The sequence below is a fragment of the Phaethon lepturus genome, unplaced genomic scaffold (genome assembly GCF_000687285.1).
Source record: "Phaethon lepturus isolate BGI_N335 unplaced genomic scaffold, ASM68728v1 scaffold17539, whole genome shotgun sequence".
NCBI classification, from domain to species: Eukaryota; Metazoa; Chordata; class Aves; order Phaethontiformes; family Phaethontidae; genus Phaethon; species Phaethon lepturus.
Genome location: NW_010565704.1, coordinates 4,601 through 20,089, shown reverse-complemented (window position 1 = coordinate 20,089; position 15,489 = coordinate 4,601). Strand labels below are relative to the sequence as shown.

Below are 15,489 nucleotides of genomic sequence, written 5' to 3'. Positions count from 1 at the left end.
TGATGGAGAGTAACGCCCCCAATTACCTATATGGCAAGATCCCAAATGAAGTGATAAAAGAATCATTATCTGGTGCCTCCACCTCTTCTATAAACCATGTTCTAGAACAAAGCAAAACTTCATTCCCTAAGAAATCTCTGGTGCCACCTGGCACTAATTCTGTGACTTTAGTCCCTGAGGGACACCCAGCTCTGAATTCCAAAAGCCCTGTCCTGTTGAACCATAGTTCGTCGAAGGTGTTTCTCCTCAAGAGCATGGCCAGTGGGAACCTAACTGCCTGTCCCCTTCAAGGCTGTTGTAATGAACCTGTCTTTATAAAGCGTGTGATAAAACAAGAACCAATGACTTGATGCATCTGTAATGGAACTGATTTCAAATTAATTGCTAAAATGGAAAAATTACCATATTTGTTTTTTCACTTGGTCTACTAAGGAAATTTCTTACGGTCTAGTTCAGCAAGAAGTATCCTGTTCGCACTCCTGAAGTGAGCTATGGAACAGAGACTCTAAACAGAGCAGGGCCTAGAGTTGTATGACTTTCTGTGGCAGCTGAGACTCTTGAAGTGGCCAAGCAGAGCTATTTTAAAAAAATGAAAGGGAGATACTGATTGCCACTTAGCTGAAGAGCTATGCTTTCTTCACTGAGTGCATGGCTTTTATATTTTGTGAAGAGTGCATTTATTATACAATTCTGTGCCTGTTGGCACTAATGTAGCATCTTATAAATCAAACACTTGATTACTGAAGAGCACAGGGAAAGTAGAAGCTGAATGAAATAGACACAGATACACTACAAATACATACATAGGCATGAAAACACCTGGAATTGCTTGACCACTGTCACCCTCTCTGTTCAAATCGTTATCAGACTTACCAGAGGATTGTGCCTTTCTTAAAAAAAAAAAAGCGCATTATTCTAAATTGATTTTATCTGTGAGCTACAGATTTGTATTGCAGGTCTTTCCTTTTTCTATTCAATATTTCTGGCTGAGATTTCAGTCATTCTGTTCTCCAAAGGCACTATTTGATAGAAATTATATTAAAATTGGGATCTCTTCAGTTATGCATGAAATGGGGAAAATGTTCTCAAAAGAGTCAAGAACAGGTTGGTTGCTTAAATGGCAAGTAATTGAAGTGGAAGTGTTGTTTCTGTATGTGCTTATCTTGTGAGAGATTTTTTTGTATTTCCTCTCACCTAGTCCTTCCATTACATTTCACATTGTCTTTGCAGTATAGTCAGTATAGTGTAATTCACAAGAAGCGCATCCTGTTCTTCCTCACCAAACCTTTACAAATATTATTTTTGGTTTTAACTTCTTTTGTTCACTGTAGCAAACTGATCCTATCATTACATTTTCCATAGTAAATTTTTACAGGTTAGAAATTCTCATGATAGTGGATGTGGATTTTGTCAGAGAAATAAAAGTGTAGTTTAAAAGGCTCTTTAATGAAGAAAAATTACAGATTAGGAGGGCTAGTCATGTTCATTTTAAGGAATCACACTTGAGAATCTAACTTATGGTTCGTCTCTGCTATTCTTTTGCCATGATTTTCATCAGAGATTTTGACAAATTGAGAGATCTTCTTGTAAATGAAAATGCAAAACTGGTCATCAAATCATAAATTATGGTAGGTCCACCTTGGAAGAAAAAACAGTGTAGCATTTAAAACTGTTTTCCATTATATTAACGGAATGAAGTAAGTGGCTTTGTCTTTCTGAAGTGCATGTGTATTTGTGTGTACACACACACGTGCCCACACACACACAGTTTGTCACACTAAGGACTTTCTGGAAGTGTTTGTATTGCTCAGCAGTGGACAAAATAGAAGAAAAATCCCAGCTGAAATAACAAATTGGCCATTATAAACTTCTAATTCTGTGAAGAACTTCCTTGCTGGGAAAGGCTTTCAAATATTGAACGAGATTTATTGCTTTGTTACAGTCTGAACAGAGGAATTCATGCCTGAACTTTAGAGTTGTTTTCATCTTGGCTGATAATGTTTACCTTTGTGGCCTTGGGTAGGTTATTCACACTTATTGCATCAATTTTCCAAAGTTTAAGACCAGCACAAAGTGTTCCACTTTCTGATGGATCATGTTAAAGATTAAAAGGTTTTGAAAGTGCTATATTCATCTTACATATTGTGTTTACAGTCACTTCTGTTTGCTGTTTTTATAATGATTGAGCTAGTTGATCAGATGTAATTATTCTTAAATTACTTCTGCACAATCCTACACTTCCTTAGTTGCAGCATTAACTTATGTCATCAATGACTAGAGGAAAGAAGTCATGGATCCAGGATAATCATTTTGTCAAGCCTAGAGTAAATCAAATGGAAACGGTAAAGAAAGTAATCCTTTCTAATGGCTAGAAAAAGAAGAAAAATTGAAAAAAAAGAAAGGGCAAACAATTCTCAAAATATAGGAGAACTGTGCAGTAACTTCGTCTAGGATATTTTAGAGTAACATAGATTTCCAAATGTTAGGGATTCATAGAATTCATAATTCAGCCATACTGGCAAATTTAATTTCTTGTTTGAAGAGATTTACTCTAAACTTTCACCAAGATGGGTATCTATTATTTTTTTCAAAAAAAAAAAAAAAAAAAAATTCCTGTCTTTGTCTCAGGTAGTTGCTTGTTCCAGCATACTGGCGTTGAACATTCATCCTGCAGAAACAAGAAAAATATGTTGCCAGGAGATGATGATTTTTTTATTTCCTTTTGCTGCATACTGTGGTCATACTGACCGCATGCCCTGCTCTGGTCCTAACTGCATCTAGGTAACTTACTGTAACAGCATATTGCTGATTGTTTCTTTCCTTAACACAAATCTTGTTGGTGATTTACATTGAAAAAGGGACTCTTTTGGCCAATCTGGGCATGTCTCTGATTCTTTTTAATTATCATTTGGCTTCTAACTTGACTTCCATTCTGTTGGCTCAAAATGGGATTTTTTTGGCTTCTCTTTTGTTAAATTCTAATTCTGTTGGCACCCAGCTATACAATGTACTCTTACTACCTTCAGTTTGAACCTGATACTTCAAAGCTACTGACTGCAGTATTACTAGCTTTTTATTTTCGTATGGGAGAAATATTTTTTGAAAATAAGAAAAAGCATTCCTGATTTGGGCTGGAAGTAGTATTGCTTCATAAGAGCTGGAGTCGGTGTTCACTAAGCTTTCTGCTAATAGTTGAATTAATTCTAACTAATAGAACATATTTCTAACCTTCCAGAACTCAAAAATCTTTCTCTTGTTCCCCCCTGCCATCCAAAATGTTAAATGACTCTTTCCTACATGTATTTCCATCCTAGAAAAGCTGAAGTAGGCAAACAGAATGGGTGTTTTGCCACTTCCGTGAAGTTAACTTTGGCTATGTGTACCGTAATTTGGGGAGCAGAGGGTTTTTTGTTTGTTTTTTTTTTAACTGCGAGATAAAATTTCAGGTCAATCTTGTTCATTGCAGTGCAGGTTATGCTGTGTGAACATCATGAATTCTATCAAAATAGACATGAGTTGGTCTCCTCAGTGGCAGTATCAGCAGAGAATGTCAAACAGCAGGATAATTGAGTTTTGGTTTGGGGTTTTTTTTCCATTTTATTTCCATTATAGGTAAAGCATGTTGGTGAACCAACAGATTACATACAGTCTGTTTGTCTAAGCTTAAATTTAGACTTTGTCTGTAAACTTAATACAAAATGTTTAATCATAATTTAAAAATTTAAATATAACAAATATACTTTGAAAGAAATTTGTCATCTGTCACTCTTGAATTTTCTAATTAGATCTTTTCCTAGAATAAGAATATTTAATTTCAGTTGCAAAAAAACAGCACTTAACCTTAACCAAGTCAACTAAACTATTTTTTTAATAATGGCTGCCATGACATTGATTAAATTCCATTTCCCTTGATGCAGATGACACTGAGTGGGAAATTACTAGAACCCTATATAATACATATATATATATTTTTTTTTAATCTCATTTTCATAATGAAGATTCAGTACTGGTGCTGTGAATCTAGAACTTGGGGGGTTTTGTGTTTTTTCGTGATATGTTTGGAAATCTCTGCCGTTACTTCAAGGAGTACCCTAATTACTTTTTATGAAGTTGGCACAGTATCTTACAGTATGTAATTTTTTTTATTCTTTTATTGCTATTTAAGTAATTCATCCCACTGTAAGGTACTGTGATCTACAGTGTGGGAGATATAGAAGGTAAATGTTCTTCACTATATGCACCTTCTGTGTGCCCCCAAAGAGCTCCATTGTGCACAATGTCAAATACCTGAAAGCACTGGAAGGATGCTCTGAAACTGAACGTGTTCTTGGCTTTGTTGTGGTTTCAGTCTGGTACATCTCTTTTTTGTTACCCTGAACTATACAACTTCTCAATAGTTGCACACTGTTTTGTTTTATAGTCAAAAGTTTTCAGTAAGCAGCTTGGACATACGATTTTGCTGTGTGACTGCTTCTCCTTTTTCAGCCTTCCTCTGCTTGCTCCAAAAGGAATGGCCACAGGAATGTGGGAGGAGGCATCTTACTATGTTTGTGTTAGTTTCTCAACTTCAACTTTTTCCTGCGTACACAGAAATTTAAGGGTTGTTATTCAGTCCCTCTCATTTTACCAATGACTGTTCCAGTGCCTCGTGTCCTAGAATTGCATTTCTGAAGACTAACAAGCACTTTTGATGTATTGGGGTAAATATTGTTACAGAGGCAAAGGCATTTCTACTTATATAACAAATCTTTAGAATGGTTTTTAAGTATTTTATTATTAATCCCAGTTATAGATACAGGATTTATATATATTATATATAATATATAAATATAGCAATGGTATACTGAGGGAATCTGTGAAAGCAGCTTTTATTAAGTTATGACATAAAATAACAGTGGACAAATTTGAATGGGGTTGAATGTGTTGAAAATGGCTGGCATAAAGTCAATCTGTTCAGGAATGTTTACGTTACATTTATTAAAACACTAGGTCAGGTGAATAGTCTTTTCTTCCCTGTTCCCCACTGCAGGTGCACCTTACCCTCTTATGGAGTATATCTTTTTTCAGTCTAAATTTCATCTGTGCGTTTCACCTTTTCAGCTAATAGTAGGTTTTTTAAAAAAAAAAAATCCACCTGTGTTCTATCCATTTCCCATTGTTTCTGACATGCCTTGATTTGTTTGGTTGAATTACAGTTTAATTTAAGCTATTTTGCTAGCTATTGGAAATGCATCTGGTAAAATGTTAATAAAGTACATTTCTAAGTCCTATCCCTTTACTTTGCAGTGTGTAACAAACTTTGTGAATGTCTGTTGGGAAACAATGTGAACAAAGTGAATATGTCAGCTTACAATTTGTAAGCAGCTATTAATCCTATATTGTTGAAGCATTATTGATGAATATGTTTCCTTGCATTTCATGGTTTTGTCACTGAAAATAAACATGCATAATTATATATGTAAAATGGGATATTTGATTTTTGTCTCTGACCCTGGGGTTATGTTTGTGCTGTTTAAAATGCAACTAGCTCTCATCTGTGAGGTGGAACCTTTACCTGAGACTAATTAGAAATCTAAATTACAAAGATATTAGCATGAGGACAGTTTAAAAGTCATACAAGAATGAATTCATTTGAATTTTGTTCATTACAACAGCCACCCAATTCAGCTACATGACGTCCTGTTGGGAATTTTTCAGGTTATTTTTTTAAAATATCTGTGTTATCTAAACCTCCCCAGTTACTGAGAGCAGCTTTCAGTAAGTAAATACACTTGTGTTTTGTAGGCTCCAATTTGTCATTTTGGGCCAAAAAATTGAGAGGAATACTAAAACAATCTACACCAAACACGGATAATAGCTTTTAAAAGCTTCATTATACTAGTCTGAAAAGCAATATAAATAAAATATATTTACTGATTAAGAAGATGATCTTCTGTTACCCAAAATGGCCATCCCACATAATACTGTTGGGAAACTGCCAGTGGGCTTTGGGGAAGCAGGGTAGATGTTTCACCTTAAAAGAGTAAGAACCAGTAAAGAGATGTGTGTGGGCGCGTGCATGCATGTATGTGTTTATTATATACCCTTTTAATTGATTAGGGAAAAACAAATTCACAGCAGTAGAGAAATACTTCAAGCATTGTGTCAAGTGTTCCTTTATGGCTTCTAGTTGGAATTATGACTGCTAATGCCTAAAACCAGCATTTCTGGCAACCAATCTCTCAGCCTTCTTGATTTATGATTCTTATTAATAGGGGTGGCAGAGCTAACATGTACTGTTTGCACCAAAGAAATGAGAGTGTATATAATACATAGGGGTTACTAAGACTGGTTGTTCATCTTTTCCATGTTTGCATTGTTCTTGTTCTGTAGGAAGTCTTGCACAGTACCTATTAAGGGGAACACAGCGGTCTTGTAAATGCAATACATAAAATGTCTGTTAATAGTGTTTCAATATTATACAAGTATGCAACCACACACTATCAAAACATATATTACAGCCCTGTGAAATTTTGTTTGTGTGAACTGTGATCTCGGTAAACTGATGACTTCGTTAAATTATCATTTTCATTTTTATTTTGGTAAGAGATGACAAATACATCTGGTACTTGGTCAAATAAATTTTCATGACAGCTTTGCAAGGCTGGAATAGTTACTTCAATTTTGTGGGAGTTACTGCATTGGAAAAAACTGTTAAGAAGTGATAAGTCTGACACTGAAGCAGTTAATGACTGAAATATGCTCCAAAATGTATTAAAAAAAAAAAAAATTTCCACAGCTGCTTAGACTGTGCTTGAAATCTATTGTTTTGTATATGTATCACTAAAGAAGTAATATGGGCCTTATAATTATGCATACATACACAGTATCACCACCCTCCCAACACACACCTTGTTCCGAGAACATGTTTTTAACCGCTCCCCATAATTTAACATTGATTTTGCTATTATATAACGCCTTTTTTTGTGTATGATTGTGGTGGTGTGATGCTTCATGGATTGTCTGTTTTACAACCCCCAGAATTTTTTCTGTTTTATTACTGTAGAAACTGTTAATAATAAAGTTGTCTGTGCTGTGTCAGTGTGCCACATGTAAGCTTCAGAATTTTTAACTTTACTACCCTGGAATTAATTTTTATTTTGCACTGTGGTTTTTTGTTGCCTTTTTTTCCCCCTTCATTTTTCACTTTTACTTACTGAAATGTTCCTTTATGAAAAGCAGGTGGCATTACAATTAGTAGCTTTGTTATCACTATGTGATGAACTGAACCGTGGCGTTATATAATACCAAAACCTTTTTTTTTTTTTTAATCATATCATATATGAATAGAGAATTAATAATGCATATCCAGAACTTTCTTCAAAATACCATTTACCTTTTTGGTTTTTCATGTGGTGCAATACATGTGCACGTTGGCGTGTGTATGTGTGCTGTTATATAAAACAATGTAATGGGTAATATTTTCTGTTCAATTTGAGTTTTAGAGATTTCTTTCCCAGTTTTCTTCAGTAGTTTGCCATTGACATATATATGCTGTGATGTTCTAAGTACTACTTTCTGTGTTAAATTTCACAATTGTAATTATGGTGGAAGATACCTCTTGTTCTCACCATCATGTCTACCATACATGCTTTGGCCTTGAAATTCAAGTCTCCTTCCTTGTATTTGTTTTCCTCATGGAACTGGAATAGCTTTTTTTCTCCGAACCCCATCCCTTTTTTTCTTTCCTTTTTCAAAATTACAAATGATGAATCAGCCTAATTTGCAGCAGTGCTGATTTGTAAAAGTTGCTGGATAGGAAAGCTAAGGCGATATTCTTTCTGTCTCACCCTGCAGTGTATATTACAGCAGTGTGAAATGGTCTTAGTGTGTGGAAAAACAGAGCGTAGCACATAAGATAGTAGCCTATCTCTGTGTCCATGCTTTTCCGGAGGCAGATGAGGAGACTGCTTCAGAATCACTTCAACACTAGACAGCCCTTCATTTTATTGCAAGGCTGATTTCTTTCTGATTTCCCTTTATTAATTTACTACTAGCTAGTGTGTAGGTTAATTATTAGATATTGCAGTCAATGACATATGGGATATAATGACAGTCTTCCAAAAGAAGGAAGAAAGTTCTTAATTATAAGGCATTTATATTGGGGTTTTTTGCACATCTTAATTGTGACATCAGATTCAGGTGACCCTGTTCACTTTATTTATGCGTTTTTAACAAGTTCCAGGATTTTTATTACTTCGAAGAACTCTTTTTCTATTATACTTGTTTTTAAGATTTCTGTAATACCTATATGGCATTCGTTCTAGAAAGTCACTGTATAATTATTTTCTTCCTTAAGGAATACTGTATTATTGTTGCTTTTTCCTAGCACTTCTCCCCATAAGTATATCTCATTTGTCAGTACATCTATTTCTCAGTACTTTCTTTAATTGTTAAAAAAACTTTTGTGGCTGGGATTGGAAGGAAGAAGATGTTACGTTCTCATAGTATATGCAGTGGAAAATACAGGAAATTCTGAGTATAGGTCATTTTTACCCATCCTTTGTAGAAAACCCTGAATTGAAGTATAATTACTGTAATATGAATAGAGATTTTATGTAAGAAATTAAATCAAAGTCTGTTTCTAGTAGTTTTCATGGTAAAAAAAAGATTGGAAAATGATACTCGGAACAAAGAAGTTCAGCAAAAGTTTTGCAGCTAATGGAACATGTAGAAATACCTATTTCTAATACTACTTTAAGTGAGAATATGCACAAATCTGAATAGTTGTGTTCATTTCATACATATTTTTCATTATTTTATCTTCCATATGTACTATAAAGCTGTTTATGCTTAACTAAGTGGTATTCAGAGGAGGTTATGATTTAGCCTCTGTTTCAGGACTTACCAGGTTTCGCTCAGATATTTGAAAGGGATAAGGATTTATTCTTTTGGGTTTGCCCCTCTTCTAGGGTCTTTCAGTTGCAGCTTTCACAAGTTATGTGCTTGGCATTAAAATACTTTTTCCTTCACACTTGCCAAGTTAGATGCTTGCCAGGGGCATTTGGCATGCAAACAGAGCCCAGGGATGGTTATATATTGATAAATGCAGTAGGTGTGGACATGACTTTGCAAACTGAAGAAGCTGGGGCAGAAGGCCTGCAATTTGACAAGGTTTTCTTTAAAGAACATGCTTTTCAAAACAGATCAAGATTGTAAATGTGAATTGCCTTCTCCTTGGCTGGTTGTTTCAGGAAGAATACACAACACTGAATGAGAATAGCAGAGTAGTGTTACAGTACGCTGACAGCATCCTTCTGTATTTGCGGTGGTGCATGCATGGTTGCTTCTTGGCTTGTAATTCTCTTTTCTCCTGCTGCCTTTTCCTCATTCTGCTTCCTTTCTTCACCTTTTTCTGCTGTTAATCGTACCTTACCGTCCTCTTCCCCCACTTCACCTAGTGTTTTGCCTTTCAACTCCAAGGTGCATGCATCATCTTGGGCTGGATCTACATGAGACTTAAGTATGAAATGTTCAGTTACAGGCCACATCATTTATATGCGTCTTAATTGCAAATGCAAGTTTACCAACCAGATGAAGAATAAAGATGTGACTATATTAAAATTAGGAAGTCAGGAAAAGATGAAATTTTGTATTTTTCTTGCTCTCTTCCTAAAAATTTTTCTCATGTTTATCTTTAAAACCAGGACATTTCAGAGTTGGATTTGTTAGACTTAATTTTTAATTTAATTTTTTTTTCCCGCATTGTTTTATGTTAAGATTGCTTTCACATAGCAGCCAGCACTGTAATAGAGAAAGATTTAAACTTTGGCAGCTTAGAAACAGTTGTGGTTAACTGAATAGTTCAGTTCATGATGTTACTACTTCCAGGGTGTACAAAGTTACCTCATTCAGCTATAGATAAAACAGGTCCAAAATGGCAGTGTGAATGACAGTATTTTGGAGGATTTCCACTTACTTGGGAGTTTAAAGACATACACATTAACATGTGTGAGATGTTACGAAGGATGGAGAAGGGAGTTTGGCAGTTTACATTTAGGTTAGATCTCAAGGTAAACTTTATTGTGTTTGATGACTATAAACTACCCAGATGCTGTTGCTGTCAGTAAGCAATCAGATTTAAATGCCGCTTCCTGTCTGTTTGGAGACTGGTGCTCTGGTTCTGACAAATGATGAAATGGTGGTTTTGGGACTTGTGGTTTTGTTTGTTTTGGTTTTTTGGTAACTCTGATCTTTAAATAGCTAGAGATCACTTCATATTACTGTGGTTATTTTGTTTCTGTTCCAGCTTATTTGGTATTTTAAGGTGACTGAATCTTTAGTTATTCAGACTTGCTAGGCAATATGTGAACTAAAGCACCAGGCATATGTTTTGGGTTCCCATTAAATGGTTTTAATTATTTCACTAGTGTGACTATACTGATGAAAAGGTGTTATGATTGCAATATCTTGCTCTTCTGCTGAGATCAGCTGAAGCACGTTCAGGTTCTTGACTTCCTGTATTTGGAGAAAGCTGAAAACTGATAGCAGACCAGAATGCTTTGACTTGGCTTCTCTGTCTTAGCAGTTTCTGCCGAAATGCTTGCTGAAATATAGTATTAGGCACTGAAAGACTTTGTTCTCTTATTTCAGTTTTTGGCATAAATGTGAAGGTTGTTCATACATGACCAAAAGTCCAACGTCAGGCTTCCTTTTGCCTTTATCAGGGCTGCAAGCCAACTGCCTTAAGCTGGTTTCTGATTTTGCTCAGAGCAGCTTGTCTGAATCTGATGTGTGACATTGCAGTCTCCTCTTCAGAATCCCATTCCCTTTGGTTTACAGAAGCATTAGCAGTTGTTTCTCTCTAGCCTTTCCTGAAACATAACTCTGTTGTAAACTGGAGTTTTCACAAGTCCTTGTAGCAACAAAAACTTCCCTGAGAGAATTTCTGAGTAAAATAGTCATGATACTCAAAAGGGATGTGTTTATTTTCTTGATTGGTTGGGCAGAGAATTATCTGAAGATCGTTTATTACTTGCTTTTGGTAGGAATGATTCCAAATAGTTCCATTTGTAGGTCTTAACCATTCAGGTGGTAAGTGACAACACTCCTGCACTATACCCCCCCTAAGTAGGAAACACAATGTGCAGCATTTTCAGTGTTCAGGTTCCCTCAAAATTTTCCTATACCCCTAAATTTCATTCAGGGGAGATGCATGGTCTGTGAACTAGGAGAATCTAATTGAGGACCCTGGGGAGTCGGGACTTCAGGGTGTGCAGTGTGTGGAGTACAGCATATTCTTGGAGTAGCTGGAGTGTGTGCCATGGAACCAGGAGTGGGGGATGTACCACAGAGCACGGCTAAAAACGTTGCCCTGCAGATCTATAACTTCTGGTGTGGGTTGTGGAAAGAACCTAACTGCTACCTGTTGAGGAGATTGCTACCAGGGTTGTTTAGTAGAAAACCTTGAGTAGTGTGGCTAACTACAAGAAGATCTTTGCTCCTGAGAAGTGCATGTGTGAGACCTTGTCAGCTGCTTGGATTTTTCATGTTTTTCATGTTGCCTGTTTAACTAATTCAAGATTTTGTCTGTCTAGACACACCAATATAAAAAATTCATGCAGTCACACTTGCTGACTTGGAAATTCAAAGAACTTTCTTGACCGGCACAGTTAAGTAGGGCTTCAAAACAGTTAGCTTTCACACAGAGTATTTTTCTAAGGATTTAGATTGTGGAGGAAGAATTGAAAGGAAATTACTTCAGACTAATGTATTTTATAGTGGGGAGAAATGAATAGCTTAGTGTTAGTTTTTTATTTCTCCAGTTTCTTATAAATCTCCCCCTCCATTTTTCAATCTGCTTTCGCCTGGCAGAGCATGCCATAGTTAAAAATATACATAATTTACTGGGAAGATTATCAAGTTGGAATGAAATTCCCTTTGATTTTATGCTAATCGAGTAATCATTGATTATTTGAGTGCGCCTTTTATCTTATGCTTCAAGTGGGTAAATCAGCTCATCATACTAAGAAAACTGAAGCTGGAAAGTCATTGAAATAGAAATTGCTCAACAGAAGAATTCCATGATTAATAAATCTGAAAGATGTTTCTCTTTGTATAGCAAAGAGGGAGTCCCTACAGAGGTCTTTTCTATTGCCTGTGACCATAAGTAGTTAGATATTTCTTACTGAATTGTGTATCATATAGGTTATTACCAGAATTTCATTGGTGGCAGCATCAGAACTTAAGGCGAGAAGAAATTGGGTTGTAATAATGCATAATGAAGAGATAGTCATGTCAGGCATTCCAAATTCAGTAGCTGATAATTTGGACACAGCTTTTGTTTGCATTTAGTAATCATACAATACCTCTTTTCCCTCAAAGCCTTGCCTGTGTGAGAATTGTCTTTAGGACCTCCTTAAAGGCTTAGTTTTACCCAAATGAAAGGTCATAGAGCAGGTAATCTCAATGCTTAGGCTTTTTGCATCTGCCCTCATCAGACTGCACAGAAAAATCTCTACTCTTCCTAGGATTTATGATGTTGACATTTGTGGGGCTGATAACTCTTTACACTTTTTTCCATCATATGGTTCAGAGATTTTGATAATTATGTTGTTTTCCTAACCCTTTGTCTGTCCTAAGGAATTTGGTTTACTCTAATCCATAAATTGGTAGCAGTTCAATGCAACAATAAATGATAATCTCTTCCACAAAACCAAAAAAACCTAATTTTTGCAGCAAGTTTAAGGAACTAGAAATCTACATAATTCAAGATTTTTTTCTGGAAAGTATATTTAAAAACACAGGAATATATAGGACCTCCCCCAGTATTTTCTTCCATCACCTAAAGGAAAATGTTGATGGTCCCTCCAAGTCTGAATAGACGAGGGACAGCAACTGATCCAGAAGATAAATCTTGTTTGATGGTCCTCTAGGTTTTTTAAATAACATTTTAACAGTTAGACTTCACAATAGCTTAAAAGATTCCTTTATCCTCTCTAAAGAGACAGTTACAAGTGGCTTCATATGTAGAACAATAGAATCCTAAAATTTGTGAAAATGGATAAAAGTACAGCGATGAAATTACTTAAAAAAGATGGATACAATTGGAGTTTTCTGATGGCTTTTGATGACATGTTTTATAAACATTACAGGTTCTGGTGTAGCTTTCTCTTTTTCTTATTGCAAAGTCAATTTCTTTATAAGCACATAGGCCAAGCTGTCTCAAGATAAGTAATATATTGTCCTAGTGACTGTTCCATCAAAAGGTTGTACTACTGTAAAGGAAAGCACAGATTACAATTAGATTAAAATATTAAAAGTCATAACTGAAAGATGCTCTGTAACACCAAATTATTATTTATTTACCTGTCAAAGTAACAATATGCTACTGGTCATTGGGTTTCTTTACTCCTTATAAAGCTAAATATACTTTAATATTTGATATCACAGTACAGTCACTTGGTTATTGCCTGTTTTTCAACTCCTGGGAAATTTGGCTGCAATTTCCTTCTCCTGCTCATTTCATGAATTCCTTCTAATAAGTGCATCATTTCTGAGACCTCTCCTTCTCTATGTTCCATTTGTATCCCTTTTCCGCCTGTGTTGCCTGGATTTGCTTTTGCAAAATGAAGGAGTTTTGTCTTTCAGAGCGGGAAGGTCACAGGAAGCGATTCAGGAGGTGTCATTGATCTTACACTGGATGAAGAGGATGACGCCTCTTCTCAAGGTAGGTGAAAAAGATTTTGCTAGCTGCAGGGGTAATTCAGCTACAAGTATTATTTCATCCCTTGAATGGTAGAAAGGGATAAGCTTCTGTTTCTGCTTAGTGTGTTTTATTCCCTGGTGTTTCAGTTAAACAGGACTGTTATTAAAGAATTCTTATAGGCATTAAATAAAAAGAATTCTACTTGCTGTAAAACAGTCTTTAAGATTTTTACCTTTCCCTTAATTTAGGCATTGTTGCTGTCTATGCTTAAATCTGTCAGGCTTGTGGAATAATTTGAAATGTTTGAATTCTTTATTATATTTTGGAAAGTTCTTCCAGATATATTTAATTTTTCTGTTTACTGATTAAAGACCTTTTAATTCTACAGTGGGTATTCAGGCATTAGATTATTACAGCTTCTAATCTTTTGTTTAACTAAAAAAATTTTGCTTGCAAGAGTTTAGATTCCGAATGCAGATCTGTTCTTTGGCTTGGGACTGTATGCCAAGATTAGAGTAAATACAGTTTTGCTCTTGTATCCTTTGGCAGTGTGGATGTACTTCATCTTATAAAAAATGGATTCTTTTGAAAGCCTTGTGTAACTGTGGGCAGGTCTAATTATATATACACTATATATTTGCATTGGATTAGCAAAGAATTCTCTTATTTCAGAGAAGTAATGAGTCTGTACTTAAGGCCATGTATGGTGCTGTCATCTTAACTGAAAAATTGATATTTCTACTATTAGAGATAAATTTTAAGTTCTGTATGGTCTCTAAACGTATTCTGAAGTCCAGCCACCAAGAAGTTTGATTCCTCTACATGATCTCTCTAGCTACTGCATTGAAGTTCTACACATACATTCTTAGTATTTTTACTTGCTCCATACTAGTATTACACAAAAGTAGAAAATCATACTGGGATATGGTAGCATTTCTTTCAGTGAGGGAGAAATACAGTATTGCCACCAAAAGGAGTTCATGTGGTACACAGGTATTAGAGAAGCATTATGCAATACAGATAGCTGTCAGTCTGGTTCTTTTATCAACAGAGGATATATGATGGACACTGAATTGCGTATGAGCCAAGAGTGTATTTTCATGTAAATTTAAGTTAGTATCCCCCCGACATTGACACTAGTGGGCCCACACCTGAAATACGGTGTCCAGTTTTGGCTCCCCATTCCTTGAGTTCAGAAGAGTTGTGGTGGCACTGGAGAGGGCCCAGTAGATGGTGTCAGGATGATGGAGGCATAGCGTACGTGACCTGTGAGAAGAGATTGACAGACTGTGGCACGTTTGGTAAAGAGCAAACTGAGAGACAATGTGATAGCAGCCTACAACTGCTTGGAGGATTAGAGTAGTTACAAAGATGATAGAGACAACTCTTCTCAGCAGTGCCAGATGATAATATGAAGGGGCAGTGGCCATGAACTACAAGTTCAGGAGGTTCAGGTTGAGCTTGAGGGGAAAAGAAATCACAGTAGGAGGGTAGTGCAGCACAGAGGGATGGTAGAAACTCCACTCTTGAATGTTCTGAAGATTCAGCTGAGCCAAACCGCAAGTCATTTGATTTAGTGTTGGTGACAGTCCAGCTTAAAGAAGAGTTGACTACATGGCCACCAGAGGTCGTTTCCAGCCGGGATTTTGATGATTCTGTGAATTGCTTAGCTGAGTGTCAGAATAGCATAGGGAATCAAGTTTTAACCACTGTCATCTCTTCTGAGGGCTGGTTCTCAAAAAGATGAAAAAGATTCTTGCACTTGAACTGTGGAACTCTGTCAGGTAGGGTTAAGCTACCCA

General features: G+C 36.0%; 1 protein-coding gene across 1 annotated transcript in view; it reads left to right on the top strand.

Moving 5' to 3' along the window:
• The window catches only part of ATF7IP (activating transcription factor 7 interacting protein), a 44,844-nt gene extending 29,671 nt beyond the window's left edge, over positions 1–15,173 (top strand). The window contains 2 exon segments of the mRNA XM_010295269.1: positions 13,630–13,708; positions 15,148–15,173. Of these exon segments, the coding sequence (XP_010293571.1) occupies positions 13,630–13,708; positions 15,148–15,173 (105 nt within the window).
• The last annotated feature ends 316 nt before the right edge of the window (positions 15,174–15,489 follow it).